This window comes from Sturnira hondurensis, unplaced genomic scaffold, assembly GCF_014824575.4.
Source record: "Sturnira hondurensis isolate 20B ecotype Veracruz unplaced genomic scaffold, ASM1482457v3 Scaffold0000867, whole genome shotgun sequence".
Taxonomy (NCBI): domain Eukaryota; kingdom Metazoa; phylum Chordata; class Mammalia; order Chiroptera; family Phyllostomidae; genus Sturnira; species Sturnira hondurensis.
Window position 1 is genome coordinate 2428010 of NW_028073498.1, and position 27972 is coordinate 2455981.

The following is a 27972-nucleotide window of genomic DNA, read 5'->3' on the forward strand; positions in this document are numbered from 1 at the left end:
CTTTCCCCTCCCCCACCAAAAAGAAAAATGTGGAACTCTCTCAACAGAGGACAGATGAAAAGAAATATGGTGTCTTCACATAGTGCAGCAATACAGACTCATTAAGGAGAATAATAAAGATCCAAATTCGCTGATAAGGAAAGAAGTCTATGGCGTGTAGCTGAATAGAAACTTGAAAGGAGGCTGTGAAGCAGCAAGTACAGTGCAGTCACACTTGTGTATATTTATTTTGTGCACATTTGTAAGTAGTATTCAGGAGGATATGTACCAGAATGCTAAAGGTTGGCCTCTGGGTACTGAAATTTGGACATATTAAAACTTTATTGTCCTAATTTCCAGTATTCATTTAGCATCGTAATTTAAAATAAAACAATAAATTTGTTTTTGTTTTAAAGAAACCCTGGGTGGAGGGCACACATGACTCTGTCCCGGAGGGTCATGGGATGCTGTCTAAACTGCAGGGGTGTCCAACCTGCAGCCCAACACAAAACCATAAATTTACTTAAAACATTATGAGACATTTTTGTGATTACGTATATTTAATGTGTGGCCCAAGACAACTTTTCTTGTGGCCCAGAGATGCCAAGAGGTTGGACGCCCCTGGAAGCCACCCCACATCTGGTGTGCGCAGCGGTATGTGTGAGGACACCCACGGCAGCGCCAGCCCAGTCTGGAAACAACCTACATTTTTACCAGTAGGAAATGTTAAATTATAGCATCTCTTCAGTCACAGAAAATGATGAAGAGTATGTATACTCACTGAATATTAAATTTTGAAAAATGGTTACAAAATCTTACTTTATACTTTATGATTCTAATTATACATACATAAAAATATTCTGGAAGTAAATACATAAAACATTAACAGGTATCTCTAGACAAGTGGTATTTACACAGGATTAAAAATTTTCTTTTTGCTTTCCAGAATAAATTTTTTACAGTGAACATTATATGTTATTTTTAAAAAGGAAAAATATATTAATATTATGCAAGCAGCATTCCAGTCCATTATCCGTTCACCCAGCCACCGTGAGTCTTGCAGGGGCACAGAAGTGTAAGGGGACACCACCACAGACCTGGAGGGGTTGACCAGCGGCTGCAGGGTGTCAGGAAGCCAGCAAAGACAAAGCAAGGAGGCCTCTCTGGAGCATGCCGCATCTCAGCTAGGCCTTAGAGGCCGGCTAAAAGGTCTATCAGCAGAGATGCAAAGGATGGGGAGGAATGAGAGGGTATTTCAGGAGACACAAACAGTATGAGAAAAAGCATAAGGATGGGAAAGACTAAAAAAAATGAATGTATAAACGGTGTAAACCACTCTAGGGCTGTTTCTTTGGGAACTGTCTTTGAGTTTCTGAATCCTATGACAAAGACTCCCTTATTTCATTTTTGGTCATAAATCACGCAGTTTGTTCCCTTCTCCCCCAGGGTCCCTGACTGGACAGAGTGACTCAGGACTTTTTTAGAACCTCTACTTTCAGAGACGAGAGTTGCTATTGTTAAGGTGGTTCTAGTGTGCTGCGACTCTGCCAGCAGCCCCCAGATGGGCACTTTCAGCTGCTTCTGGCTGTAGGCACAGGCACTGTGTTGGGGTAGGCCTGTGGCCTCTTCGGGGGACCACTTGATTTCACACCTGAAATCGAGCGGCTTGACGCATTAGGTTCTGGGTATGGGTACATTACTTGACAGTCCCATTTTGTATGTATTGAGGCTCAAGATATTCTAGATTCATGGTGAGGTTGGTCTTCAGTGATCCCACTAGACAACAGAACCTGCTTTGGCAAAAGCTGCCTGTAAGCCATGGAGCTGTGCCTAAAGAAGAGGCAGGCTCTCTGCCAGCAGGGCCAGCCACAGGACCCCCTACCGATCACACCAGAGAAATGGTCCTCCTGGGGCTGAGGAGCAAGCTGGGAAGGTGGGGCCAGGCAGCTTCCCCTGCTGCAGTATTTATTTTGAGGACATAAGATGGGAAGGGAAAGACTAAATAATTTGCTTGTTATGGCCCTGGAAATTCATGTAGCCGCCAGTAGGTTGAAGTGGTCATGGGGAAAGAGCTCTTTCATTCCTTAGCTAGAAAGTCTGTTAGGCAGTCTGCCCTATTTCAGAACAACTTGCCTATTCAAGCCTGCACGAGAAAGGTGTATATCTGTCTGTCTAACTCCGTATCTCTCAACCCTTACAAATAATATAAATTAACTTTCACCCAAATAAAGGGACTTTTAAAGTCACGTTATCTGGGGGTAAAATTACTATTTGACACAACTCACTCACTGCCTTATAGGGGTCAGACTTGGTTTATGTCACGAAAACTTTTCTGTGAAGTACTGCAGCATTGCCTCTGGAGTGGATGCAGACCAGTGGATAAGGCTTCCAAGTAACTTTTGGACAAGGGGTATCTCCTTGAGGACTCATGCCTCATGCAATAATGTCGGCCCTACAGGACACCATATAACATCAACTCCAACCCCCACGTCACAGAAGTGAGCAACCCAAGGTCTCAACATCCACAGTTACCCGACAACACTGAGATGGCCAGGTATTCCTGACTCTTCCCGCCTGGCACTTTCCGCACTCCATTACCACCTATAAAATGTAGGAATTAAAGTGTAATCAAATGCAGGGTTTACCAGGCTGCTAGAAATGGGACAGCTAACACAATTTATACTTGCAACTACAGATCCAGCTGCATTCCTCCCTATCCCGAGCAACAGCATGTGCCTGTGCATCTCACCGGTAGGTGTCTTCTGAGTAGGTTTTCTGAACATAGTCCTGCAACTCCATCTGTGCCTTTTCTTGGAATTTTTCAATCTGGCTTGTGCTGGTCAAACCTGGATGATCTGAAAAGAGAAAAGTGCTTACAAATTGCTTTCTGTATTTAGAAAGCCTCACCGATTTCTTAGTACTTATTTTTCATCAAACTTCTGATAAACTTCCAAGCACAATAGTGGTTTCGACGTTACAGGATTTTCCTGTGCTTAGCCAAGGCCTGGAAGTGCCCAGGAGGAAGCTGGGCTCCTGAGAAGACACTCCAGCCTCAGACCAACTGCTGGTTCTGGATGTTTGGCTTCCTATTACTCTGGAAAACATTGATTTTAAAACTATCACATGAATAAGAAATTTATTTTCTAGATAATCACATAATTTGTCACATTAAATTTTTTAAAAAATTTGTCCTGGCTGGTATAGCTCAGTGGATTGAGCATGGGCCTGTGAACCAAAGGGTCACTGGTTCAATTCCCAGTCAGGGCACATACCTGGGTTGTGGGCCAGGTCCCCAGTAGGAGGTACATGAGGTGACCGCACACACCAATGTTTTTCTCCCTCTCTTTCTCTTTCCCTTCCCCTCTCTCTAAAAAATAAATAAATCATCAAAAAATATTTTTATTTATATTTTAGAGAGAGGGAGAAAGAAAGAGAAAGAAACACTGATCAGCTCTGTCTTGCAGCAGGCCCCCAACCGGCATGTGCCCTGGCTGGGAATTGAACAAGTGACCTTTCAGTTCACAGGCCGCACTCAATCCACTGAGCCACACCAGCGAGGGCAATTTCCCCCATGTTTATTAACTATTTTGTTGTTTTGGAGTATAGGACTGGGGAAGAAGGGAAAGGTTAAGTTGTGTACAACCCCAGCTGTTGAGAACAATGGTAAGGGCAACAGTCAGTCATCAAAGTGACCTCTCAGGATGCATCAACAGCAGAGGGGTAGTGAATGAGGCCGGCCCAGTGTCTCTTATTTTCCACCAACAGTCCTGCTGACTCTTCTTCACCTGCTGTGACCATAGCTTTTCCTGCAGCAGCTGCTGCTGCTGCCCTCCTCAGAGGACTATGGGTAAACTTATGCACTTTCTATCTGTATTAGGTTTTATATGCTAACATAACCTGAAAAACTGGCAAAAAGCAAAACAAAACAAACAAAAAGGCACAGGATGGTAGAACGCTATTTTGTATGCTGCAGCCCCATTTGGCCAATGGTTTAATTAGGATACAGATTAAATCTATATAAAGCCATTTCTTTGGAACTATATAAGGCCAAGAATCTAAAAGAATGTATTTATGTAAGCTAGCAAAACACTTATTGTGAAAACATTCATCAGTCTGGCAGGCCTCTTGTCTCCACTGCTGACGACTTCACTGACACATTCATACTCTCAAACATCAGTAGACAGGTGGGAAACAGCACCATCACGTATCTTACCGGGGCTAAAGAGAACTATAGCTTTAAGGTATGCATACTCATAGCCGTCTATATCCAGCTTCGCCATACTGTTACAGAATTCCTGAAGCTTCCAGATGTGCTCCATGACTTGCTTTATCCGGTCGCCAGAAAGTTTATCTAGAAATTAACATCACAGATCCCCTAAGAAAGGCTAATAAGAATAACATAAGCTTCTTTGGTGGGGGGGAGAGAATAATATTGTGTTTTAATGACAATACAATTATCTCAAGATGGTCAAGAGCTTTATTTTCCAGTTGAAGGTGAAGTGACAACAGGCATTCCAATTCCACTATTCTGTTTTCTGCTTCAATAATGAACCCCTTGCAGAGTAAAAGGAACTTGTGTATAAGTACACAGAGACCCGTATGTATGTGTGTTCTTATCAATGGTTAGGTTTCCTAAGTCTCTGGAGGCATTTAGTAAATATTTGCTAACTTGAAATGTTGGCATTTTTTAGTCGTCAAAACAACCCTATATGTTATCTGATTTAATTCTCATGAAAATATTTTGCTGAGGGGTATCAGTATTACACTCAGTTAAAAATAAAACTAGAAGCTCATTTGTGAACAACTCTAACTTAAATACAATAAAATGTTACAGGGTTTTAAAAATCACCTTTTTGTAACTATTCCAAAGGAACACCTACAAAGATGTGAGCAGGTAACTCACATTGCTAGATACCATACACGTGGAATGCTCAATTACAAATACAGCTGAATTCCTATTCAGCTGCAAGTGAGGCTGTCAGTGTCCGTCTCAAACCCTGGGCATGTCCACCAAGATGGTGTCTGTGGTGTACTGGGGACACGCAGCATGCGGACAGACTGCACTGCACTGGCTATCTCCCAGTCCTGACACACTGGGATCTGACCACCAAATGTTAGAAGGTTTCACAGGTCTTAGAGGAGAATCAGGGAGCTGAGGTCATGGTCCTGGACCAGGGTCTGCACGACCTAGGGTGGTGCCTCAGCTCTTCCACCCGCTGTTTCATCTGGGGCATGCCAGGAATCTTATCAGAACCTCAGTTTCTCCATATGTAACACTGAGGTAACAGACTCTCTTCTACAGGGTTGTGAGGATTTGTGAAATATTACACATAAAAAGGGTAACCTGTTAATGAAGATGAAAACAAATTATTATTCTGAAAACGTCACTACATGTCTATATAGCAGGAAGTTGCCAACTTTTTTCAATTATCTTTTTCTTCCCTTTCATATTCACCATATGAAAAAAAGGCAATTGGGAAGAAATTTAAATGTTCCGACTGGTTCTAATACTTATTACTTAAAAGTTAAACCTCCCTCAGCCTATGAACGGTGTGGAACACTAAGGCTAGCCAATTTGCGATGGGCCAGCTTCGACAGAGTCCCTTACGTCCCGGCCCTACCTTCTTGGATGCTGTTCTGCAGGTGGTTGACAATGGCCGCCAGAATAGTGGACAGACTCATGACCTGGGCACACTGGGCCAGGCCGAGGGTGAAAAGCTCGTTCCAGCAGGCCCGTACCAGGCTGGTGTTGCAGTCTTGCCTGGGAACACAGAAGGGAGGCTGGGTGTGGGTGTGAGCCGGCACTTCCCAAACCCAGGAGGCCCCAAACAAAAGGATTCAGCAGGGGTGTGCTGAAGGTCTACGATAGATCTAGGATCATTCTGTTCTCTAAGGACACCACCATCTAAAAATCTCTAAGTCCCTTTGAGGACAAACTACTCTCTTAAAAAAGATTCTTTGAACTTAAGTAATGACAAATTTTAATAGGTATGACTAAACCATCATTTACTCTAGCCTTCTAATAAATCTGCAGCTATCCTGAGAGGATGCAGTAATCAAAGGACTAAGGGGTGAATGTAGACTCTGAAGGGAGGTTGACATACCCTACACCTAAGCTCAGAACCGAGGGCCTGCAAACTGCAGAGGAGCTGGGAATATAGTGGGGAGGAAGAGGCCATCCAAGTCAGCTTTCGGCCCTGCTGTGGGTGATTTATACTTAAGATGACATGGCTGGTGCACTGCAACACAGTATGTCCTTATCTCAGATGCCCCCAGATACAGCATGCCCTTACTTGTTTCCAGATTTTAGGATGACTCCTGCCTCTGTTCCCCTCCATCCTCAGCTGCTAAATCTTAGTCCTTAGCACAAGGAGAAAGCTTGATAAAGACTTGAACAATGTAGCATTAACAATTGTGGTTCCCTGCTACCAGTCCATTGAGTGTATTTAATAAGAAAATAAAATCACAGGAACAAACTAGAAGGCCCCTCAGAGACCTTCTAGGCCATTGCTAGGGAGGGTAAGGCCCCTGCCAGAGGATTCCCAGAGAAAAAGGCCTCTTACCCAAGTGCTTGAAAAGCTGGGATTGACCTGGCCCAGTGCATGGAGAGGAAAAGTAGGCGGGATGCAGACTCGCAGATGTAGTGCACGTTGAGGTACTCTGGCATTGGGCTGGGCATTGTTAGCTGGAGAAGAGAAGGTACAGAGCACAGGATGTGACCAAGGGACAGGGGATGGCTTGGTCTGTTGATATAAATTCCTATTGTGTTTCAACATCACGACAGCTAATTGCTGTCTGTGATGTTGAGGCTCCTGTGTGGACCCATCTTCCTATGAAGTGTGTGTTCTCTGTAGGGGGTGCTAGCACCAGCTCCCCATGGTTTCTTGCCCAGTGAACTAGGGTTTGATGGCTCTCAGAATGTGGAATGATGAAATCTCTCAGCTTACCCATACAAAGGCATATTTTTCAACTCTTGCCTCAACTAAATTGTTGTAAGGCAATTCGATTTTGAGCCATAGGTTGAAGCCTAAATCAAATTGGGAAAAAGGGGTCAACTTCCTGATTAACAGACATTTGGTTAGGTGGCCTCAAGGCAACAGTGAGTGAGTGAACAGAAGCCCAGACGGTAAGAGAGTAATATCCCACCACCATCATGTCAGGCCTAGGCTCTAGGAGTTCCAATGTCTAGGAGAGCTCTAATGCCTTTGAAGTGTGAGTCCCACTGGTGATCTGTGTCCTCAGTATCTTTGGGCAATTATAAGCAGCAACCCAATCTTCCTAAATGACCAGCTGTATCTCTCTAGTCAAGAATGCTGGGGGAACAGCAAAACTCAGCCTGGAGACCTAGAGACTAAGGGCTTTAGGGAAGCTGTGACTGTCCTGTGAAACAAGGCAGGCGGGCAAGAGTGTGGGGACCTCACAGGACCCTTTAAAGGCACCTAAGATCTACTTTGTACAGCTCTAGAGGGCAGGTGGTCAGGACCGATGGGTGGGAATGAGGGCTGGCTGTTTGCTCTTGGAGCAGACCAAGCAGCCTGCCTCAGCCTGTGCTTGAGCCAGGCCACCATTGGAAAGTGGAAAGCATAGCAAATCAGCTTTTAGTCCTTGCTGGTCAGCTGCACCACATCAGTCTGTCAGGGCTACCTTCAGAGCCAAATGCCACTGTGAGCAAAAGATCAGTGAAGATGCTTTATAATGGGAATATAGTTCTAGAATACAATATCCTGATCGAATGCCACAACAGAAAATGAGCTCCCTTGAAGGTTGATTTTTAAACTGACACCAGCTCTGGTACAACACCACCCTCCCAGTCTCCCAGTGGGCTGGGGGCACGTGGTTAGGCTTAATACACTCACCTTAAATGTGACATGAGTATCTGAAAGGAGGGGGCCTTCAACCTCAATGATGGGTGTAGACTGGTCTCTGCTGATGACGTGGATGCTTCCTCCTCCACTGGTGTCTATCCCATCTGCCAGGCTTGGAGGTGAGGAGTTGTCTGTGGTATTAAGTGCTTTCGCTAAAGTATCAAATGCCCTGTGAGCAAAATTGAAGCAAGCAAGTGTTGTGAATCAACAGCTTTTAGGGGAAATGAACTCTAGCTGAGACATAATTGAAAAAAACAATGCACTGGGGATAGATCATTAAATTCTACTTGCTGAGAGAAGGAATAACAATGAAAGCTTCTATGTACTGTCTATACATCTCATTGGGCACTAAGCTACATATTACTATTTTCACATGTAATTTTTGTTTTTTTACCATTTCTCTCCCAGGTAGAATTCTCAACATTTTACATATGTGAAAGCTGAAGCTTAGGGATGCTAAACAACCTTTCTAAGACTGCCCACACGGTAAGGGACGGAACCAGAATTCTACCTAACTCAAACCCTATCCTCTTTCTGTTGGCTCGGATCTAAAATTTCCTCTCAGACCACAAGTGAACATAAGAACTAGCACACTTGTGTGGCCCAGAGGTGCACCTGCCTGGTCTGGCAAGACTGGCAGGAGTGGCCACTCCCACAGGAAAGGAACAAACACAAGAGCCACGCTGCAGGGAAAAAACATCTTCAGCAGCCAGTTGCAGATGTCTGGGACCAACTAACACTGTCTATCACCTAATATCTACCTACCTACCCTGAGGAATTTAAGGTCTATATTCACTACTGAGGAAAAATAGGATAAAACAGACTGGAAAAGGGAATGAGCTATTAATACTCAGGCACAATAAAAAGTGACTTGATACAAGTAACACCTATCCACTGAAGAGTTTTTCCTTGCTTCCACCGAGTTATTCAATGTCCTTTTTCACTGTTTGGAATGAAAAGCAATTTTGATTGTTTTATGTCAGTGGGTCCACATTCCCATAGTTAACACATGAAAGGAGACAGGTGTGCAGGGGCACTGTGACAATTTTACAATCCTTGATTAAATACAGGGTGGGTGTCAAAATGCTGCCACCCACCCTCACAATGCAGTGACTGAGTGTGCACATCAGGAGAGAAGCCTCTACCCTTGTGGATATGTACCGGGTAATTTCACTTGCAGACTGGTCCTCTGGCTGCATTTCTGAAGTGTCGCCATTGTTAAGGGATTCACTTAGGTTGGCAAGGGAGGTTACTACATTTGCCAGTGTGCCCAGAGCTCCCTGGCTTGTTTCAGCCTATGAGACAAAAAATAGTAACATTAAAAGGTGAACACACACACACAGACACACACACATGACTCTCAGGCCAATGAAGGTATAATGTTGGTTTAAAAACTGCTTCTATGGGGGTCTAACTACAGTGGGGAAGCATGAGAAGATCTTTTGGCAATGGATGAATTCTGTATTTTGACTGTGGTGATTGTTACACAAGTCTACACATGATAAAGTGACAGATCAAAAAGAGATAAATGGACATCACCAAAATTTAAAATTTTGTGTCTCAAGAGACATTATCAAGAAAGCAAAAGACCACCCACAACCGTACACAAGACAACCAACAGAACGGGAGAAAATATCTGCAAATCATATATCTGGTAATAGTTTAGTTGCCAGAAGAGCTAAAAAAACTTTAGTAACTATATAACAAAGAGACAAATAAGCCAGTTAAAAAATAGGCAAAGAATTTAGGTAGACATTTCTTCAAAGAAGATACACAAATAGCCATAAGCACATGAAAAGATGCTCATCACTGGAATGCAAATCGAAACCACAATCAGATGCCACTTCACACCTACCAGGACAGTTATAATAAAACAAACAACAAGTGTTGGAGAGGATGTGGAGAAACTGGAACCCTCATACACAGTTGGTGGGAATATAAAATGGTACAATCACTGAGGAAAACAGGCAATTCCTCAAAAGTTTCAACACAGAGCTACCAGATGACCAGCAATTCCACTTCTAGGTATATACATAAGAGAAATGAAAACATGTCCACAAATACACTTGTACACAAATGTTAAGAGAAGCACTATTCATAACAAACAAAAAATAGAAACAACCCAAATGTTCATCAGCTGATGAATGGGTAAGTAAAATATGGTATAGCCATTTAAAGGCATGTTATTTATCAATAAAAAGGCACAACAGAACAGTTGCTGTGAAACCCCCTGGTAGTTAGGAGTTTTAAGGTTATTCAACCTTTCCTTGCAGTGTTAGTTTTCCCTCCACCCACTCCCCTGTCAGTCACTGTCCCGAATGTCTCCTGGGTGACAGCAATGAGCCAGGTATGATTCCCAGGTAACACACATCACCGCTAACCAAAGACAGGAAGCTCAAAGCCCAGCCTGAAGACCACTGGGTGGAGGGTAGCTCTCCATGCCAGCCAGTGGCTCTAATTTTTGCCTTTCCTTTCCCCAAAGAGGATGCACCTTAATGTCCTGAGTGTGCACATGAACAAATGAGAAGGTAGCCTGCAGGCCCAGCTCTAGTTCTAAGGGTCGTTCTGTTACTGAGTCACTCTGTTTAGAGAAGAAAAATTGGACCTCAGCTGTGGCTGGCTGCTACTTTGGGTCAGTATCAGGAACAAGGTGAGAAAGACAATGGATTCCCCTGCCTGAATAAAACCCTCCTCTTTAGTTATCTTCCTTCATACAAGTTGGCCAGTTGTCTCTCACTCTCAGATTGAGGAACATCTCTGCCCCCACAAGTTAAATTCCATACGACTGATTTGCTCTAGCAGTTTTAGAATTGTTAGAATCCTGGCTGAGTTTCCTCTTGCAGGTCATCTAATAAAAAGAAACTAGAGACTTCTGTAAAAGGTCATCTTGGGATAAGTAGCTGTTTCTTCAGCATGCTAGTAGTATTCCAATGTGTGTACCAAGGGGGAAAATCTTAATAGAGAAGAGAGCCACAGAAATTTCTCCAAATTGAACTCTAAACCCTGTTATAATGGCTATGCGCAGCCAGCCCTTACTGAGTTTCTAAAAAGTGATTAGCATCCCCAAAACAAATCATGGTGCTGGGGTGGAGGGCTGGGGGAGGGCTAAACCACAAGAAATAAATCGAGAAGCAGAAGGTCATGCTTTCAACATGGCCTCTGAAGGCCAAGAAGAAGGCGGTACACACATTTAGAAAAACACTGCAATGTAAAGGTACAAGAGAAGGCATAACATTACCTTGGAATCTGTGGCCAGAAGAACAGTACCGTCCTCGCGTATCAAAGGTTGCTGGATGTTCACAAGCATCCCTGGATCAAGAAGACCTGTTGGTCTATTTAAGACACAAAGAAACCCAGAGTGGCTTCCAACATTTAACGCACAGTACAACCATGTTATATTTCCCTGTCCCTTCCACACCTGCAGGGCTGAGTAGAAGAAAAGCTCTAACTAGACTCACCCACCAAGTAACTGAACCGTTTTCTCTCTGCAATGAGATATGCACACAGCTGGGTCTATTGCCTGAGACAGGAGGACACAGACGCCCCTCCCCAGGGCTTCCATGCTAACTGTGGACTGCGGCCGCTCTACCAGATAATGTTAACTTGATTGTCAGAATATCACCAAGGATTCTCAACTCTAGTTATCTCTACCATAGAGGCAGATTTCTTGTTTTCCTTCTCTCTGTTCCTTTTAAATTAAGTTCAATAGATTACTTTTAAAAGAACAGTTACAAACTAACTTGTGGTACCATCTGGGACCACGAGCCTTTTGTCTACACTATAGAAAGCCCCAATCTTGAATTACAGAACTATTTTCCTATATGAAAAATGTCAAACCACGGGACATAATCTGGGCCCTTGAAAAATTCTGATCCCGTCAGCCATTTTTAGGACTGTCCAGGGGTGTGACAGGAGCAGCCCCACAAGGAGCGGGATGAGGCCAGATGAGTCAGACGGCTGTGGTAGACTGGCGGGGGATCGCAACCCCCCTTCTCAAGACACTGGTGCCTCCTCTGATCAGCAACAAAAGCTGGTGGTAGTGTTACCCTCTGTCAAAACAGGGACTGACCTTGCTCCATCTTTATCTGCCACAAATGTGGGAGTGGCAATCAGGGGACTTCTCAGGTCCTTCCGGATATAGATTTTCTCAGTTGAAGCAGCACAATTGCTTGGTTTCTCCCGTTGTACATCAAAGGGCTTCCGTTCACTCTGTACAGCTTAAATCACAACATAAACATTCATGTTTAGAGGAAAAATTTAAAGTAATCAAGATCATATCCTTCATGTTAAAATAAGGGGTCTTACATAGAAAGTCTAGCTCACTTGGCTGGTGTAGCTCAGTGGACTGAGCGTGGGCCTGCGAACCAATCGCGGTTCAATTCCCAGTCAGGGCACATGCCTGGGTTGCAGGCCAGTTCCCAGCAGGGGATGCATGAGAGGCAACCACACATTGATATTTCTCTCCCTCTCTCCTTCCCTTCCCCTCTAAAGATAAATAAATTAAATCTTTAAAAAATAAAAAAAAATTTTAAAAAAAGAGAAAAGAGAAGAAAGTCTAGCTCAATTTTCACAGTGGACTTTTTAGCCAAAGGAGAGAAGGGTTCAAAGTGAAACAACGCCATGCTGCTGTCTGGCCAAGATGGAGGTGTAGGTGGAAACCCTGTGCCCCCTTCCACAACTAAATTAAAGACAGCTAAGTTTTAGAAACAAAAATGCAGCCAAAACAGTGAAAATTGAACTGTACAGAAGTCCGACAACAACAAACCACTCAGCCAGACTGATAAGGGGGGCAGAGTCAGCAGCGGAGTGGGGTCGGGCTGGAAAGAGCTTTCCAACCTACCCACCCAGGAGCGGAGGCGGGGCTGGTTGGTGGATCCCAGGCGTGGGGTGGTGATGGGCAAACCCAGTGAGGATATAGGGCGGCTAGCTGACGCATTTGTGCGCAGATAAACCAAGCCAAGGAGTGAACAGTGAGACAGACGACTCAGGCTAGGGCCCCAGCCAACGGGAATTAGAGCCTGAAAGCACCAACTGGAAAGACTTTCTTGGGGTCGAAGGGCTGAGAGAGGCTCCCAGGCCCACAGAGAGTTCATTGGAGAGACCCACAGGGTCCTGGAGAGTACACGGGCCCACACACCCGGGAACCAGCACCAGAGGGGCCCAATGTGCTTGGGGGAAGCCGCAGAGGGGACAGAAATCTGAGAGAGAGTGGAGCAGAGCAAAGTGCCATTTTTTTCCTCTCTCTGACCCCGCCCCCACATACAGTGTCAGAACCCAGCAACTGGGTCACCCACCCCTGGTGAACACCTAAGGCTCTGCCCCTCATACATAACAGGTGTGAACAGACTCAAGAACATCTCAAAGCCCCAGAGCCTATAATTCTAAGTGACCAAGAAACAGCCAGCCTTTTAGATGCACAGTTCAAAACACTGGTGATCAGGATGCTCACAGAATTGGTTGATTTTAGCCACAAATTAGAGGCACATATGAAGGCTAAACTGATTGAAATGAAGGGAAATGCACAGGAAACCAATAGTGATGGAAAGGAAACTGGGACTCAAATTGATGGAGTGGACTAGAAGGAAGAAAGAAATGACCAAACAGAAAAAATGAAGAAATGAGAATTCAAAAAAATGAGGAGAGGCTTAGGAATCTCCAAGACATTTTTAAACCTTCCAACTTCCGAATTATAGGGGTACCAGAAGAGGAAGAGGAAGAACAAGTGGAAAACTTATATGAACAAATAATAAAGGAGAACTTCCCCAGTCTGGCAAAGGAAATAGACTTCCAGGAAATCCAGGAAGCTCAGAGAGTCCCAAAGAAGTTGGACCCAAGAAGGAACACACCAAGGCACATCATAATTACATTAGCCAAGACTAAAATGAAGGAGAGAATTCTAGATGCAGCAAGAGATAAGGGGACAGTCACCTACAAAGGAGTACCCATCAGACTGCCAGCTGATTTCTCAAAAGAGACCTTATAGGCAAGAAGGGGCTGGAAAGAAGTATTCCAAGTCATGAAATCCAAAGACCTACATCCAAGATTGCTCTATCCAGCAAAGCTTTCATTCAGAATGGAAGGACAGATAAAGTGCTTCTCAGATAAGATCAAATTCAAGGAGTTCATCATCACCAAGCCCTTATTATATGAAATGTTAAAGGGACTTATCTAAGAAAAAGAAGATAAAAAATATGAACAGTGAAAGGACAGCAAACTCACAGTTATTAACAACCACACCTAAAACAAAAGCAAACTAAACAAACAACTAGAACAGGAACAGAACCACAGAAATGGAGATCACATGGAGGGTTAGCAATAGGGGAGTGGGAGGAGGAGAGAGGGGGAGAAGGTACAGAGAATAAGCATAGATGGTAGGTAGAAAATAGACAGGGGGGAGGGCAGGAATACTATGGGAAATACAGAATCTAAAGAACTTGTGACACATGGACATGAACTAAAGGGGGGATGGTGGGGGGGAGTGTGCAGGGTGGAGGGGAGTGAGGGGGGAATGGGACAACTGTAATGGCATAATCAATAAAGTATATTTTTAAAAAAGAACAAACAAACAAACAATGCCATGCCAAATCTAAAAGCAGGAAAAAGAGCTCAAGACGGTGAGCACGCCCTGCACAGTATCTGCATGGCCCTGGGGCCCACTCTGAGCCCTCTGGGTTTTTGCTTCTTACTTGCTAACAAAATGGGTTCTGCAGGATGAGAAACACCCATCTTCAAGTGAGTCTCTAATAGAGAACTTGTCCGATGGCTCACATTGTAGAGGAACAATTCTAATGTGAAGACTGCATGACCTCTGCAAACTGTTCAATGGTGTCAATTTTCTATCGCCCTAGCAACTTCTCCCTTCAGCAATCTGGTCTAAGGACAGGTATATATGCCAGAAACAACTGAAGAAAATAAAGACCTTTTTATATAGTATTAAAAAAACCATTTTATTTATTTTTAGAGAAAGGGGAAGGAATGGAGAAAGGGAGAGAAACACTGATTGGTTGTCTCTCGTACACACTCACAACCCAGGCAGTGCCCTGACAGGGAATCAAACTGGCAACCTTTCGCTTTGCAGGACAATGTCTGACCAATTGAGTCACACTGGTCAGGAATAAAGACCTTTTTAAAAGAAAGACCGAACCCCAAATCCAATATGTAAGTAAGGCAAGGGGTTCTGTTTCACAGAGGAGGCCCCTGTGGCTTAGAGAAGCTACACGACTTCCCCAGGCCTAACAGCTCCTAAGTGGCAGATCTGGAGTTTGATCTGGTATCAGCTTTACTCCAAAGCCTGTGTTCACCCCACTCTACAGTGCTGCCTCCCCATTTACCAGGAGTAGGTTTCCACATACACCACGGGAAAGGACCAACCCCAGCAGTGTCAGCACTGAAGCACCTAGCTAATCCAAGAAGATAAACCAAAATGAAGGCTGAGCAGGTTATTTTTTCTTCATATTTTAAAGTCAGGTACAGAAACCTTATTTAATAGACTTGCTCACTTTCTACTTGTTAACTCGTGGTTTTTTTAATACTGTCACTCACATTCCATTTTCATGCCCATCTCTAAGCATTTTTTCAGCCGGCAAAACTGACAGCGGTTCCGGTGGTGCTTATTGATGATGCAGTCTTGGTTGCTCCGGCAGCTGTAGGTCAGATTTTTCCTTACGCTCCTTTTGAAGAAGCCTTTGCAACCTTCACAACTGACAGCCCCATAGTGACGACCTAAAAGGACAAAGAATGCGTGAAGTAGTTCACCAAGAAGAGGTAACTTGTCACAGGCCCTGTTTTTAAGGCAAGCCTACCAAAGAGACTGGTATGCACTGTCAGATGCCAGTGCCATGTGGACAACCGCAGGCCTGGGCATTAAACATGGTACCCAAGTCCTTCAAAGAATTTCTCTACAATTTTTATAGTAGCCCTATGAGGTCATGATGGAAAAACTTAAGCTCAGACAGGTGACATGACAACTGGTAAATGGCATGACCTCGATGCTCTTAGTACATGAAGGATCTACCATATAGCAGGAGCTCACAGGGAACAGCCACACTGTACTGTCCACTGCATGCTCCTGGTTTGGGCTTTGAAGACCTAGGCTTGTGAAGCAACTCAGCTCTGCCATCCACCAAGAGGGGAGGTAGCAAATATGTGCGTGTACCATTTCACTCCTGCCTGCACTTACTCCCCCGTGTGAGTCATGTCCTGGGTCCCAGACCTCCCCTGGGGTAAGTGGAATGATGAGAGTAGAATCAGCACGGGGACAGTGATGGAGCAGATCCAAGGTGAAGGAAGGTTGCCATGTGGCTCATTTGGGTTAGATAGACAGAACCTTTAGGAAACACGGTCATAGAAATACACTTATTAAAACACAGTTCTTCCCCCCGCCCCATGTTGGTTACTTTGGTGTCTCTAAACCCTAATTACCAATGATACTAAAAAGAGCCCCCTACCTCGGTTTACCCTTCTTAGTTCACAAAATGCTTCCACAAGCATTATACCTCATTTGTTCCCAGCTGGGACTGACAATACTTTAGTCTTTTTTAAAAGAATTGAATTTATTGGTTAATAAAATTATATAGGTTTCAGGTGTACAATTCTATAATACATCATCTGTATACTGCACTGTGTGTTCACCATCCAAAGTCAAGTCTCCTTCCAGAATCCCATAGTTCAGTCTTATATAACCCAATGTCTTCGTTAGTGCTGGGAGGACACTTTTCACAGGACCATCATCTACAGCAGCTACAAAGCATCCCTTTGTCCTAAGCTCTAGCACTCAAGAGCCATTCCCCAAGGGTATACTTGGAGGTCTCAACTTTGTGCCTTTAAGAACAGTTGTGCTAAAATTACCTAAAATATAGGCATAATTTTTCCTTCTTTGCAGAGTTTTTGCTTGGGCTTTCTAGCCCTTAGGGGGACCTCTGGTATCTGGAAACACCAGCACTATGAGCATGTGACTAGGCTGTTCCTTTATGCCAAGAAAGGGACTGACAAATGGGGAAGGCAAGCAGATTCTGTGCCCCTTTGCTGATGTTCATGCTTCAATCATTTGTTTGAAAGTTTGCAGAGTGTCTCTTCTTGCTGAGCAAGAAGGTAGGGATACAGAGATGGAGGGGTCAGACATGGTTCTTGCCCTAACAAAAAGGAGCACATTCTGGTAGGGAAGAGAAGCCTGTAAGAACCAATTATAGGATAGTGCAACAAATACTCAGTGAGGTCTGTGGAAAAGGGGGACAAAGACAGATGACACAGGTGAGGGCTCCAAAGGGGTGGCATGGGCTGGGCTTAACAGGATAAGGGGTGGGAGCAGAGGTGAGATATCCGTGACAGGGCAAATGGTATCACCAGCTGGGAGGGAGACGAGCTTCTATAAATACTTGCCTGGAGCAGTCTTTCTAAGAGACTTGGTCCAAACAAACTCCTTTAAAAATAAAACAGGACCACAAAGTGTCCCAAGGTTCTCTGAATTTTGTGAAACAGAATAAAGTGAAACCAAGCAGCTACCAAAACTCAGGCTTGTGCCTCTAGCATCACTGGAACTGGACCTTTATTAAATATTTCTCCATCCCTCCCTGTCTGCCTCACTTAGCTTCTACAGCCTTTAGTGTTAGCAGGCCCAAATCTGAACATTTGGGCCAGACATACTCTCTGCTCTCCTTGTAGCGATATGCCCAGGAGCTCTTCACCAAAGACACAGTGGGTGTGGACATCAAACTGAGCCCTGGCTCCACCAGATGGAATGCCCTTCCACTTTACCTGACATGGGCACACTCGACCTCCAAGGCTCACAGGTGTCTGACTACCTCTGGGGGCCTTTCCTGACTCTGGGACTTCAGCTCAAATCACATGTTCCCTTCTCCAATTCAGCATTTTGTCACACTGGGTTATAGTGAGGAGATGACAGAGACAGTTTACAGGATGAAAGAGGAATAAATAACACAGCTTGTAAAATAGCAAAGCACTGTGCAAATACTGAGTAAAGAAATGATTATTTTCTTAGTAGCTCACACATATTCAATACTCAGTTATGATTTACAAACCATGAAAATAGTTCCCTGACTTTTCTTTTAGATTCTAATAATCTGACAAACCGGTTTGTTTATATATATCATTACCTGGGTACAAAAAGTGGAGTCCACATTTTGAAACCTACGACCCAGTTGGTGCACAATAGTGGTGCATGATGCATACCTAGCACGACCTAGGGTTACTTACCAGAGGCTTTGTCGCCACAGACCACACAGTACTCTACCACCTGGGGCCGCTGGACATCAGCCTTCCCTAGCAAACGCTCCACGGAAGCAGAGTCTGTGACAATCTAAGAAGAATCAGAAAACAAGCAGGGTATGGATTAAAGACTAGACTGCTAAGCAAAGTAATGTTTCACTGTAAATTCCTAATCTTGGGTTTCTAAGCAGGAAAGATGATCTGGGCAGAACTGGGAACATTATACCTGACAACTTAAAACCCAGAATGGCCCCGCTGCCCATCTGGACTGAACTTCTTCATCAGGGATGGGCAGATGCAGGTCAAGGGTCAAGCACTGGTTTTCACTGATCTGCTCTCCTGTGTGGGTGGTTCCCCACAGCCACCCAGGATTGGGGGACTTGTAGGGAATCGCACACAGAAGCTTCAACATGATACTGAATGTCTTTATGGCTGCCTCTCTACTCTCACACAATAGCTTGAAAGCATCCAGAGAGGTGTACTTGGCAGAGAAATAACCAAGCTTTATTCATTAAGTAAGTAGGTCTCTCACTGAGGCAGCTTAGAGTGAAATAACAGGAATAATTATTCTATTTCTCTTTCATTTGTAGGTGACTTTCTAGGTGCTAAATAGTGCTACTCATCTAGAAGAATATTGTAACTAATACCAATAGGAAAAAGTGAAAAATAGCTGTTATTAAATAATGTACCAAATATAAGCCTTAAAATGATATATGTATGGTGGGAATATATATAGAAATCATTACGTAGAATGACCTCTTGTAAAACACGTAGCAAAATCAATAGCCTCCTTTGACAAATAAGTAGTCATCTAAATAAGCCGCGAGGAATTCTGATTCCAGATGATCAGAATGTACTGTGGGAAAGGAAAGATCAGGCAGCATTTACTAACTGCTCTATGAGGTGTCTCAAAAGCACAATTCTGAGAGTTGAACACACTGGTGTTCCAAACCCAGGTTTATCAGGAGAAAAAAAAATCCTTGCCTTAATTTTCTCCACAGTAAACAGTCTGCCCCAAAACACAGATTTTTAGTAGCATTATTTGCAGTAACCAAAGGTAAAAGTAACCCCAAGTGTCCACTAAAAGATGAATGGATAAACAAAGTGTGGTATACAAATACAGAATATTACGTATTCAGCCTTAAAATGGAAAGAAATTCTGACACCTGCTTTTAAGAATTTTGAAAACATTATGCTAAGTAAAATAAGTCATTCACAAAAAGACAAATATTGTAGGATTCCATTAGTATGAGGTCCCTAGGGTAGTCAAATTAATTAAGACAGAAAGTAGGATGGTGGTTACCAGGGGCTGGAGGTGGGAGGATGGAATGGGAAGTTACTGTTTAACGGGCACCGAGTTTCACTGAGAAGAGGTCAAGGTTTCCGTGGATAGAGGGTGGTGGCAGCTACACAACAACGTGAATGTGCTCAATGCTACTGACTGTACTTTTGAAAATGATTAAGATGATAAATTTTGTTATTTTAGCACAAACTTTTAAAAAAATTAAAAACAAACAAAACACGAATTCCAACCTGACCCTGACTAAACATGCTCCATGCCTGGCCTCTGTGGGACACTGCCCCCGAGTGTCCTTTTAAGCGTTGAGGTTGGAAATTCAGTGTGTCCCCCAAATTCTGCTTTCCTTTAAGCCCTTGCTCTTCTCTATCCTATGCCTGCCCCTGACCCCATGTCACCCTGCCAGAGTAGGGACAAGCAGGGCAGAAATGGAGATGAGAACTGAGGGTCCCAGAGGCAGTAGTTCACAGGGGCAAATGAAGACACAATGAACAGCTGGATGAGGCCTGATCATCTGGACAAGGATAAGGTAAGTTAGTCCTTACCTGAGTAAGTGTTATCAATAAAATACCGTGGGCCAATGGCTGCCACCGTATGGCCTTAGTTAAGAACTAAGTGGCCTCTGTGCCAGCTTGCTCATGACAGTCTCCTGTGTACCACTGATTTTTCCCAGCTCAACTTCCTGTCTGAACACTATAGTTGGCTGCCTCCTAAGTCTTGCCATTCATTTGTTGACTTTTACTTTAGCCAAAGCAGCAACCTGCCATGTTTGCCAGCCCCAAAAGAACCTTCTTGAGATTAATTTGACCTCCATGGCAGATGTTACAGTCAGGAACAAGTTCAGTAGCAGAAGTGGGGAAACAAATGCCTGTCAACAGGCCTAACCTGGATCCTGCCAGGAACGAGGTTGTCCGAGGTGGTGAATATGAGCTGCTTGGCACTGGATGTCTCCGGGGAAGCCAGGATCACCTTCCCAGCTCCAGCTCCATCTGGGCTGGTCAAGATGAACTGCTGCTTGGGGGATCCGGAGGCGTCCACTGCGGTGACTATCTGGATCTTCTGTCCTGTCTGCTGGTCTGTCACAATCTACAAGACACAACATGGAGGCTGCTCTCACGGAGCATGTGCGACTCATGCACTTGCAGGTGGTGCTCAAAGCAGTGACTGCCCAACGCCGTCCTGGAGTCAATGCTGGTCCAAGATGCAATTTCACCAGTGCATGGTGAAATGAGAAAAATAAAACAAAACAGTGAACTTTTCAGAATACAAATTTTATAAAGCTAATTTTATTTTAGGATGGTATCATCTCCATTTTTTTTAGAATTAAAACGCCCTTTAGGGATGAAAAGAAGGGGAACTGAGTGAAGGTGGTTAAAAGTTACAAACTTCCAATTATAAGAAAAGTAAGTGCTGGGAATGTAATGCACACAACATGATGACTACGGTGAACTCTGCTGTATGGTGTATTTGAAAGTTATTGAGAGCAGATCCTAAAAGATCTCACTGCAGGAAAAAAATATTTTTTCTCTTTCTGTGCATGTGAACCAAACTTACTGTGGTGATCATTTCACAATATGTGAAAAGTCAAGTCATTAGGTTATACACGTTCAACTTATACAGTGCTGCATGTCAATTATATCTCAATAAAACTGGAAAAAGAAAAGCCCTTTCTTTTATAAAATGAAGACAGCAATAAATAGTAGATGATAGGTTTGCTTAAAAAATAATATCTGTGTTCTGGGCATAATAAAATGTGAGAACAACTTTTTTGAAATGCTGCCGACCAACCAAATGCAAAAACTGGAAATGACTGCTTTAAAGAAGGGTTGTTTCTGAATGGAAGGTCCTCTAAATCATCTTGCCCTGTGGTGACAGACTACATGGAGTCCCTTGCTGTCACACACCCATGTCTCCCACTTCCTGGCTCAGAGGTCTTTAAGAATAGGGACGACACACGATTCAGGGCTGCACCCCTAGGGCCAGCACAGGGCCTGGCACATGAAGGGGAGACTTTAATCACAGACTGTGAAAGTACTGAAGGCGCTAACTCTGTGGAAGTTCTGACCCCAAACTCCTCTGGGGACTCCTACCATTCAGGAACCCAGCTGTCAGGGACTGCCTCTCTAGAGAATCTCCATTGAATGCATCAATCGCGATTAAAATAGTTGCTATGGCAAGACTGACTTCTCTTATTCCCACTCATAAAGTTCTTTGAAACTGTTCTAGGCCAGGCTAAAACCTGCTGTCTCCCAGGCTAAGCGCCCAGCTTAGGGCGCTTAGCCTGCCTTCTCCCCGAGGACGCCCACAGGTCCTCACTTCCAACAGGAGTCTTGGGGTTGCTGTGCTGGGGCCTTGGGCAAGGGGTGATGCGTTGCATCTTTGGCTGGAACTCAGTTCCCCACAGCATATTTACGGGCAGGTCTGGAATCTGCATTACATCTTGACAGATGTTGCTTTGTGATTGAGAATTCCATGGCTGAACAGGAAATGTAGTTTAACGTAAGAGCTTTGCCAACTGTTCAATATGGAAAATCAGACAATGCTGGCTTGTTCAAAAGAAAATGACAATAGGTGGGAAAGATACAGTCACTTAACACATGTTTAAATGAGCACCCAGTATGTGTCAAACACTGTTCTCAGTACTAGGGATGGGGACATGAATGCCACTAAAGCCCTACCTTGTGAAGCTAACCTGCTAGCAGGGAAAACGGAACATGAACACTCATGTCAGTTAGTGGTAAGTGCCACAGAGAAAACTAAAGAGCAGGGTAAATGAAAAGAGCATGACATGAGGAAGAAGCCAAGGGAAAAATTTAGGAAAAAAGACCTCTCTAAAGGAGTGATGCTGAGCAAAAACCTGAATGAAGCAAGAGAGAAGCTGTGCAAAGATGTGGCAAAATGTGTTACAGGCTGAGGGCACAGCAAATGCAAGACAAGAAAAAAACAGCAGGCTGGGGACAGAAGACACAAAACCAAATTTTAGCTGATGGCTAGGCACGAATCCTAGTAAATCATTTCCAACTGAAAGGTCTAAAAATCTTTAAGGCTGAAGAACAGATTTATTTATTTTTTAAAATATATTTTATTGATTATACCATTACAGTTGTTCTATTCCCCCCTTCATTCCCCTCATCCTGAACACCCCCTACCCCACCATTCCCCCCCTTTAGTTTATGACCACGTGTCTCAAGTTCTTTAGATTCTATATTTCCCATACTATTCTTGCCCTCCCCCTATCTATTTTTTACCTACCATCTATGCTATTTATTTTCTGTATCTTCTTCCCCCTTCTCCTCCTCCCACTCCCCTGTTGCTAACCCTCCATGTGATCTCCATTTCTATGGTTCTGCTCCTGATCTAGCTGTCCTCTTGGTTTGCTTTTGTTTTAGGTGTGGTTGTTAATAACTGTGAGTTTGCTGTCCTTTCACTGTTCATATTTTTTATTAAGAACAGATTTAGAGAGAAGCAAAGGAAGTACCTTTCACTGTTATAACCTGTGGCATAACCAGAGTCCCCTGAACAGTAAAACATGAGAGAAAATCTTCGAAAAAGAATTCTCTTTAAAAAAACTTTCCTACACAATGTTCAACTGAACGGTTGAAGACAGACTGGTTGACTTTTCTTGGATGCCACAGAAGGGACTCTTGCCTTAATTAAGAGGTAAGCACCATGGCCTTTGAAAGGTCCTCATCACAATGAGATCTGACTCAAATGTCTGACTTCCTTTTCAGTTCTTATTTCCTTCCTGGTTTCCCTGTTGAAAATGAAATAGTCATGTGATTCAGAGGGGTCTTACAATTGCCAACTACAACCAAGGGAAGGATAGTACGGTAAGTCCTTCACCCTTGGAGTGTTCAGAGATAATGCACGCTGTGCCCGAGCACCCCTGGTCACTGGCATGTCTATTTTTTTTATATTATCCCCAGTCCTCTTGATGGAGGCAAGGAAGGTACGGGGCTGGACAGGAGGTGGGAGGGGACTGACTGGGTCCAGACAAGAACAGTTGGCTCTCGGTACATGTAACACCCCAAAGCCCAGATTATTTTCTTTTTTTCCTTCAAAGATTCAGGCTCATATGAGTTCAATGAATTATTTACAAACATTTAAAAATCTTTGTTTATTCTTCCCTTACATTTCCATTTTCCATTCAGAGAAATAACCTCTATGGAAAAAACTAAAAATGTAAACAGAAAAAAAATTCCCCAAATACCCTCGTGGAGACCCCAAGATGACCATTAGGCAAACCAAAATGCTGCTGACAAACATGAGCAGGTAGACTCCTGATTAATAGGACCAAGAAATTATCAAATTAAGAAGATATATCCAAACTCATTATAATGGTGGGTCCTAAATCTGATGATTGGTGTCCTTAAAAGAAGGCCATGCTATGACAGAGACAGAGATTCCCATAAGCTCTGTGGTTTCCATTGGACAATTCTGAATAATATGGAAAATTCTAGAAATGCCCTATGTCACATTGTAGCAGACCGGACTATTCTGATAGCCCAAGGATCTAATTGGGCTCTCAAGGGACCTCAATGTAACCTGACACACTGTGATTCTCCTCCACTCTGTTCTAGCTAGGGTGGGCTCACCATTTCTGGTGTAGAGAAGAGCCTGTAAATGGTCTGCCTGAAGGGAAAAACCAGCCACTGAATAATTTTTGTTTGACTTCCTAAAGTTCAAAATGTTAAAAAAAAAAAAAAACCTGCTTGCCAACATCTACAAATAGAATATTTTCCATTAAAATCAAATCTATAATTTCCTTGACAAAACTCTTGGGCCCATCCCAGGCCCAAGTTCCCCCAAAGCACTGGCTGGCTGGGTGTATCTGCCTCTTTAGATCAGAGGATCCTGGGTTTGTCCCAATCCTTACCTAGGCCACCTGGTCCTGTAAACACTTGAGTTTGTAATTCTGAGACAGGGCTTTGAAGCTAGAGCCCCAGATAAGATGCTTGCTCTACTGCTTCCCAGTTATGTCAGCCTCGGACAGTTATATGAGCCTTCGGAGCCTCAGTTTACATATCTATAAAAAAGGATTACTAGGAAAGTGAAATGACATGATATGCATGGAAGTACTTGGTGTAAACTGCCCAGAACATAAAAGGACCTTGATAAAAGTGTTTCCTCCCTCTAAGCTCTCACATACTTCTCTCCTCACTAGGGTAGTCTTGTCTTAGCTGTTCCAGCTCCTCAAGTCTCCCTCTCCCAGTGGGAAGATACAGACTTTCTATGGAGGCTCACTCACGCTTTCCTTTACTCCTCACATACTTACAGGAGTCTACTCTGTGCCAGGTCCTTTGCTAGATTACAGGCATTGTGGAAATGGCTCCTGTTCTCACGAAGCTTTTAGTTTAGTGGAAAAGACTTGCAAAAAAAAATAAGCAAACAGACCAACTAAGTTAACAACTTCAGTTTATGATACATATTATGAAGGAAATGATCAGGTTGGAAAGAGAGAATAACATTGACACTTAACTTTAGACAGAAAAGTCAAAGAAGGCTGCTGTGAGGAAGTGGCATTTAAAACAAGATCCAATGTTGAGCAGAAGGGAGCCGGACAAAGGTTTAGGGGAAACTGTTCCAAGTAACAGGAAATGTTCTGGCATACAGAAAGCCCTGAGAAGAAGGAAATCTTAGAACTGATCTTAGGCCCAAGGACAATGAAGAATGACCCAAGGAGCCTAAAGAGGGATATGGGCTAACCCTGCTGGGAATTTGCATTTCATTCAAAGTACAATGAGAGTGCCCAGGTTGGGTAGCTCAGTTGGTTAGAGTGCTGTCCCAACACAACAGGTTGCAGGTTTGATCCATGATCAGGGCACATACAAGAATCAACTAATGAATACGTAAATAAGTGGAACAACAAAACTGATGTGTGTGTCTCTCTCTAAAATCAATAAATTAAAAAAAAAGTACAATGAGAGCTACTCAAGGGGATTTCCCCCCCTAAAACTAGGTCTTCAAGTTTCTTATACTATTTTATATCTATCTTACAAAATTTACACACACACACACATACCACACACATACATGTGTTACAAATGTATGTAAATATACATAAAATTTGTTAGATCATTACAGGTCAGGGTATATTAGAGCATAACAAAGGACACTAGCAAAGATAATCAAATGAAAAATAAAAAGTAAAAGAAATCTGTTCAAAGATATTCTTGATCTTTAAACTCATGAATTGTCGTGTTGCTTGTATGCAATGATCAGACAAGTAACTTCTCCATTTAGCCCCACTAACTCAATCCCTACAAGGTTTAGGTGGATAAATAATCTGACACAGCCTTCTTCCTTAGATAATATGAAAGAGTATTTTCTAAAAACATTCAGGGTTTTAAATAAGTAAATACTGGGAAATGCTTTACATTTTAAACAGATCTTCCTGGATGTTGGTGCAAAAGAGAACAAAACAAACAGGTACAAGCTGAGGCACTGTTGGGAGGCCATCCGGGTGAGAGCTAAAGGTTGTGGCTGTATCTAGAGCGAAGAGGACACTCAGAGACACACTTACGGGAAAAGCAACAGCACGTGCAGGTGGGTGAGGAAGTCAGGACTGAAGAATGAAGAGTCAGGACTGACTCTCAGGTTTCTATCCTGAGCTTGGGGTGGTAGCGAGGTCAGGGTTGGCAGGAATTCAAAAGTCTGGTTTTGATTTGCAAAGTAGGAGATGTCCAAGTAGATATACGAAGTAAACTACCAGATGGATGAGTCTGGAGATCAAAGTAAACTTCTGGTTTCAACTTCAACATGTAAAGAACTGGGAAGTCATCGTTTCAGCCTTGTAATATAAAAGGGCCAGACAAATTGAAAATCAGTGACCTTCCTAGGGTTCATTAGAGAGCTGACTGTGCAGCGCAAACTCCATCCTGAAATCTGGAGATGGGTAACACAAAGTCTGAGATCTACTTACCTGGAGCAGAAGCCAAGCTGGAAAGACGCTCAAATGGTAACTATAATGAATTGCTGGAGACTTGGCATGAACTAGCATGGGAGTGAGAAACTCCTGGGGGTCACAGTCTTGGCTCCAGGAACCCCACTTGGTTCTCAGGGTGAAGAGATGAGAAAGATCCCCTGGGGGCTCTGGCAGGGGAAGGGTAAGAGTAATTTTTGTAAAATAAACTAGAAGTATTCTCCATAACCAAGGCCTGTTCTCCAATGGAGAACACTGCCAGTCTTATCCCGCCTGGAAACTCCAGGCCCTTATAGCCTTCCTGACTCACAGGGGGAGGAGTGGGGGTTAAGAAACACTTGAGAAGGTCACAGCCCAAGGACACGGGACCACTAAAAAACTGAGATTACACAACAAGATTATAGAACGCCTCCTTTCCCACCATACCACTGTAACCCCCAATGTAACAGGGGTTTACAGTTGGAAGTGTTTCCAGACATGGACTCTCTGAGGACTATCTAAGGAAGCCCTAAGTCAACAGGGGAGTCAGAGACACTAGATGAATTTGAAGCATATGGCACCTGTAGCTACAGCAAACATTTAAACATAGCTCAACCCCTAGTCAGATTAACACAAATTCTCACACTAGAGGCTTTACCTCAGTTCCTATTACCTAATACAGCTGATACTGTCTGGCCTTCAGCAAAAATTTACAAGGCTTGCCAAAAGGCAAGAAAACCACAATCTGAAGAGACAAAATAAGCATCAGAACTAGACTCAGATATGACACAAATGATGGAATTTTGAGACAAGAAATTTAAAATAACCATGATTAATATGTCAAGGTCTTTAAAGAGAAAAAGCTAACAGGTAAGAACAGATGAGAAACATAAACAGAGATGGGAATTCTCAGAAAGTAGAAAATGCTAGAAATCAAAAAAAGTGTAAGAGAAAGAAGCGAAGGATGCTTTGATGGCTCACCAGTACACTAGACATAACCATGGAAAGAATCAGTGAGTCTGAAGATAGAACTTTACAAAATTAATGATAAGACCACAAAACCATAGACCCATGAAACTCAGTTATCAAGCAGAATAAATGCTGAAAAACTGTATCTACTGTTTCTAAGACCAAATACAGATTAAAGATAAGAGGCTTAATTTTCCCTGTTGAGAATAAGGGAAGACTTCTCCTCCCTTTCCCTTTCCTTTTAGAACTTTTTGCTAGTTCTTTTTATACATAAGTAAATCTTCATAGTGGTTAGATAATCTTCTTGTCAGTCTTACAACTCAGGAATGTTTTTCAAGGACTTGGAAGCCATCTTTTTAAAATGCAAACTTCAAGAGAGGTAAGTCCCTATCTCCCAGTCCTGTGGGAGAGAAAGAGCCTAACTAGACAGTCACTTTCTCCCATCTGCAAATTACCTCCTGTCATAGAAATTTGTCCTGTCAAAGAGTTTGCTCTGGCTGGTGTGGCTCAGCAGACTGAGTGCTGGCCTGCGAACCATTTGGTCACTGGTTCAATTCCTAGTCAGAGCGCTTGCCTGAGTTGCGAGCCAGGTCCCCACTTAGCGGTGTACAAGTGGCAACCGATGTTTCTCTAGCTGGCACATTGCTGTTTCTCTTTTTTTCCCTTCCTCCCTCCCCCTCTCTCTGGGAGAGTAAATAAATGCTAATAAAAGTAAACAAATAAAATCTTTTTAAAAA

At 43.4% G+C, this 27972-nt stretch overlaps 1 protein-coding gene and 1 long non-coding RNA gene across 6 annotated transcripts in view; one reads left to right on the forward strand and one right to left on the reverse strand.

The window, feature by feature from the left end:
* The window catches only part of NR2C2 (nuclear receptor subfamily 2 group C member 2), a 97856-nt gene that overhangs the window by 6258 nt on the left and 63626 nt on the right, over positions 1-27972 (reverse strand). For all 4 annotated transcript variants that reach the window (XM_037051198.1, XM_037051172.1, XM_037051183.1 and 1 more), the window contains 11 exons: positions 20251-20451; positions 18057-18159; positions 15387-15566; positions 11914-12061; positions 11083-11176; positions 9006-9139; positions 7836-8013; positions 6543-6664; positions 5601-5740; positions 4193-4330; positions 2729-2834 (listed from right to left, as the gene is read on the reverse strand). In XM_037051198.1, coding sequence (XP_036907093.1) covers positions 2729-2834; positions 4193-4330; positions 5601-5740; positions 6543-6664; positions 7836-8013; positions 9006-9139; positions 11083-11176; positions 11914-12061; positions 15387-15566; positions 18057-18159; positions 20251-20451 — 1544 coding nt within the window. The remainder of the gene's footprint in view (positions 1-2728; positions 2835-4192; positions 4331-5600; positions 5741-6542; positions 6665-7835; positions 8014-9005; positions 9140-11082; positions 11177-11913; positions 12062-15386; positions 15567-18056; positions 18160-20250; positions 20452-27972) is intronic.
* On the forward strand, positions 528-10906 carry LOC118990567 (uncharacterized). Of its 2 annotated transcripts, none has more exons than XR_005067264.1 (3): positions 528-2477; positions 5995-6050; positions 10327-10906. It is a non-coding gene; the product is annotated as an uncharacterized LOC118990567 (long non-coding RNA). The 2 variants fall into 2 exon arrangements; XR_005067263.1 differs by lacking the exon at positions 10327-10906 and adding an exon at positions 8410-8993.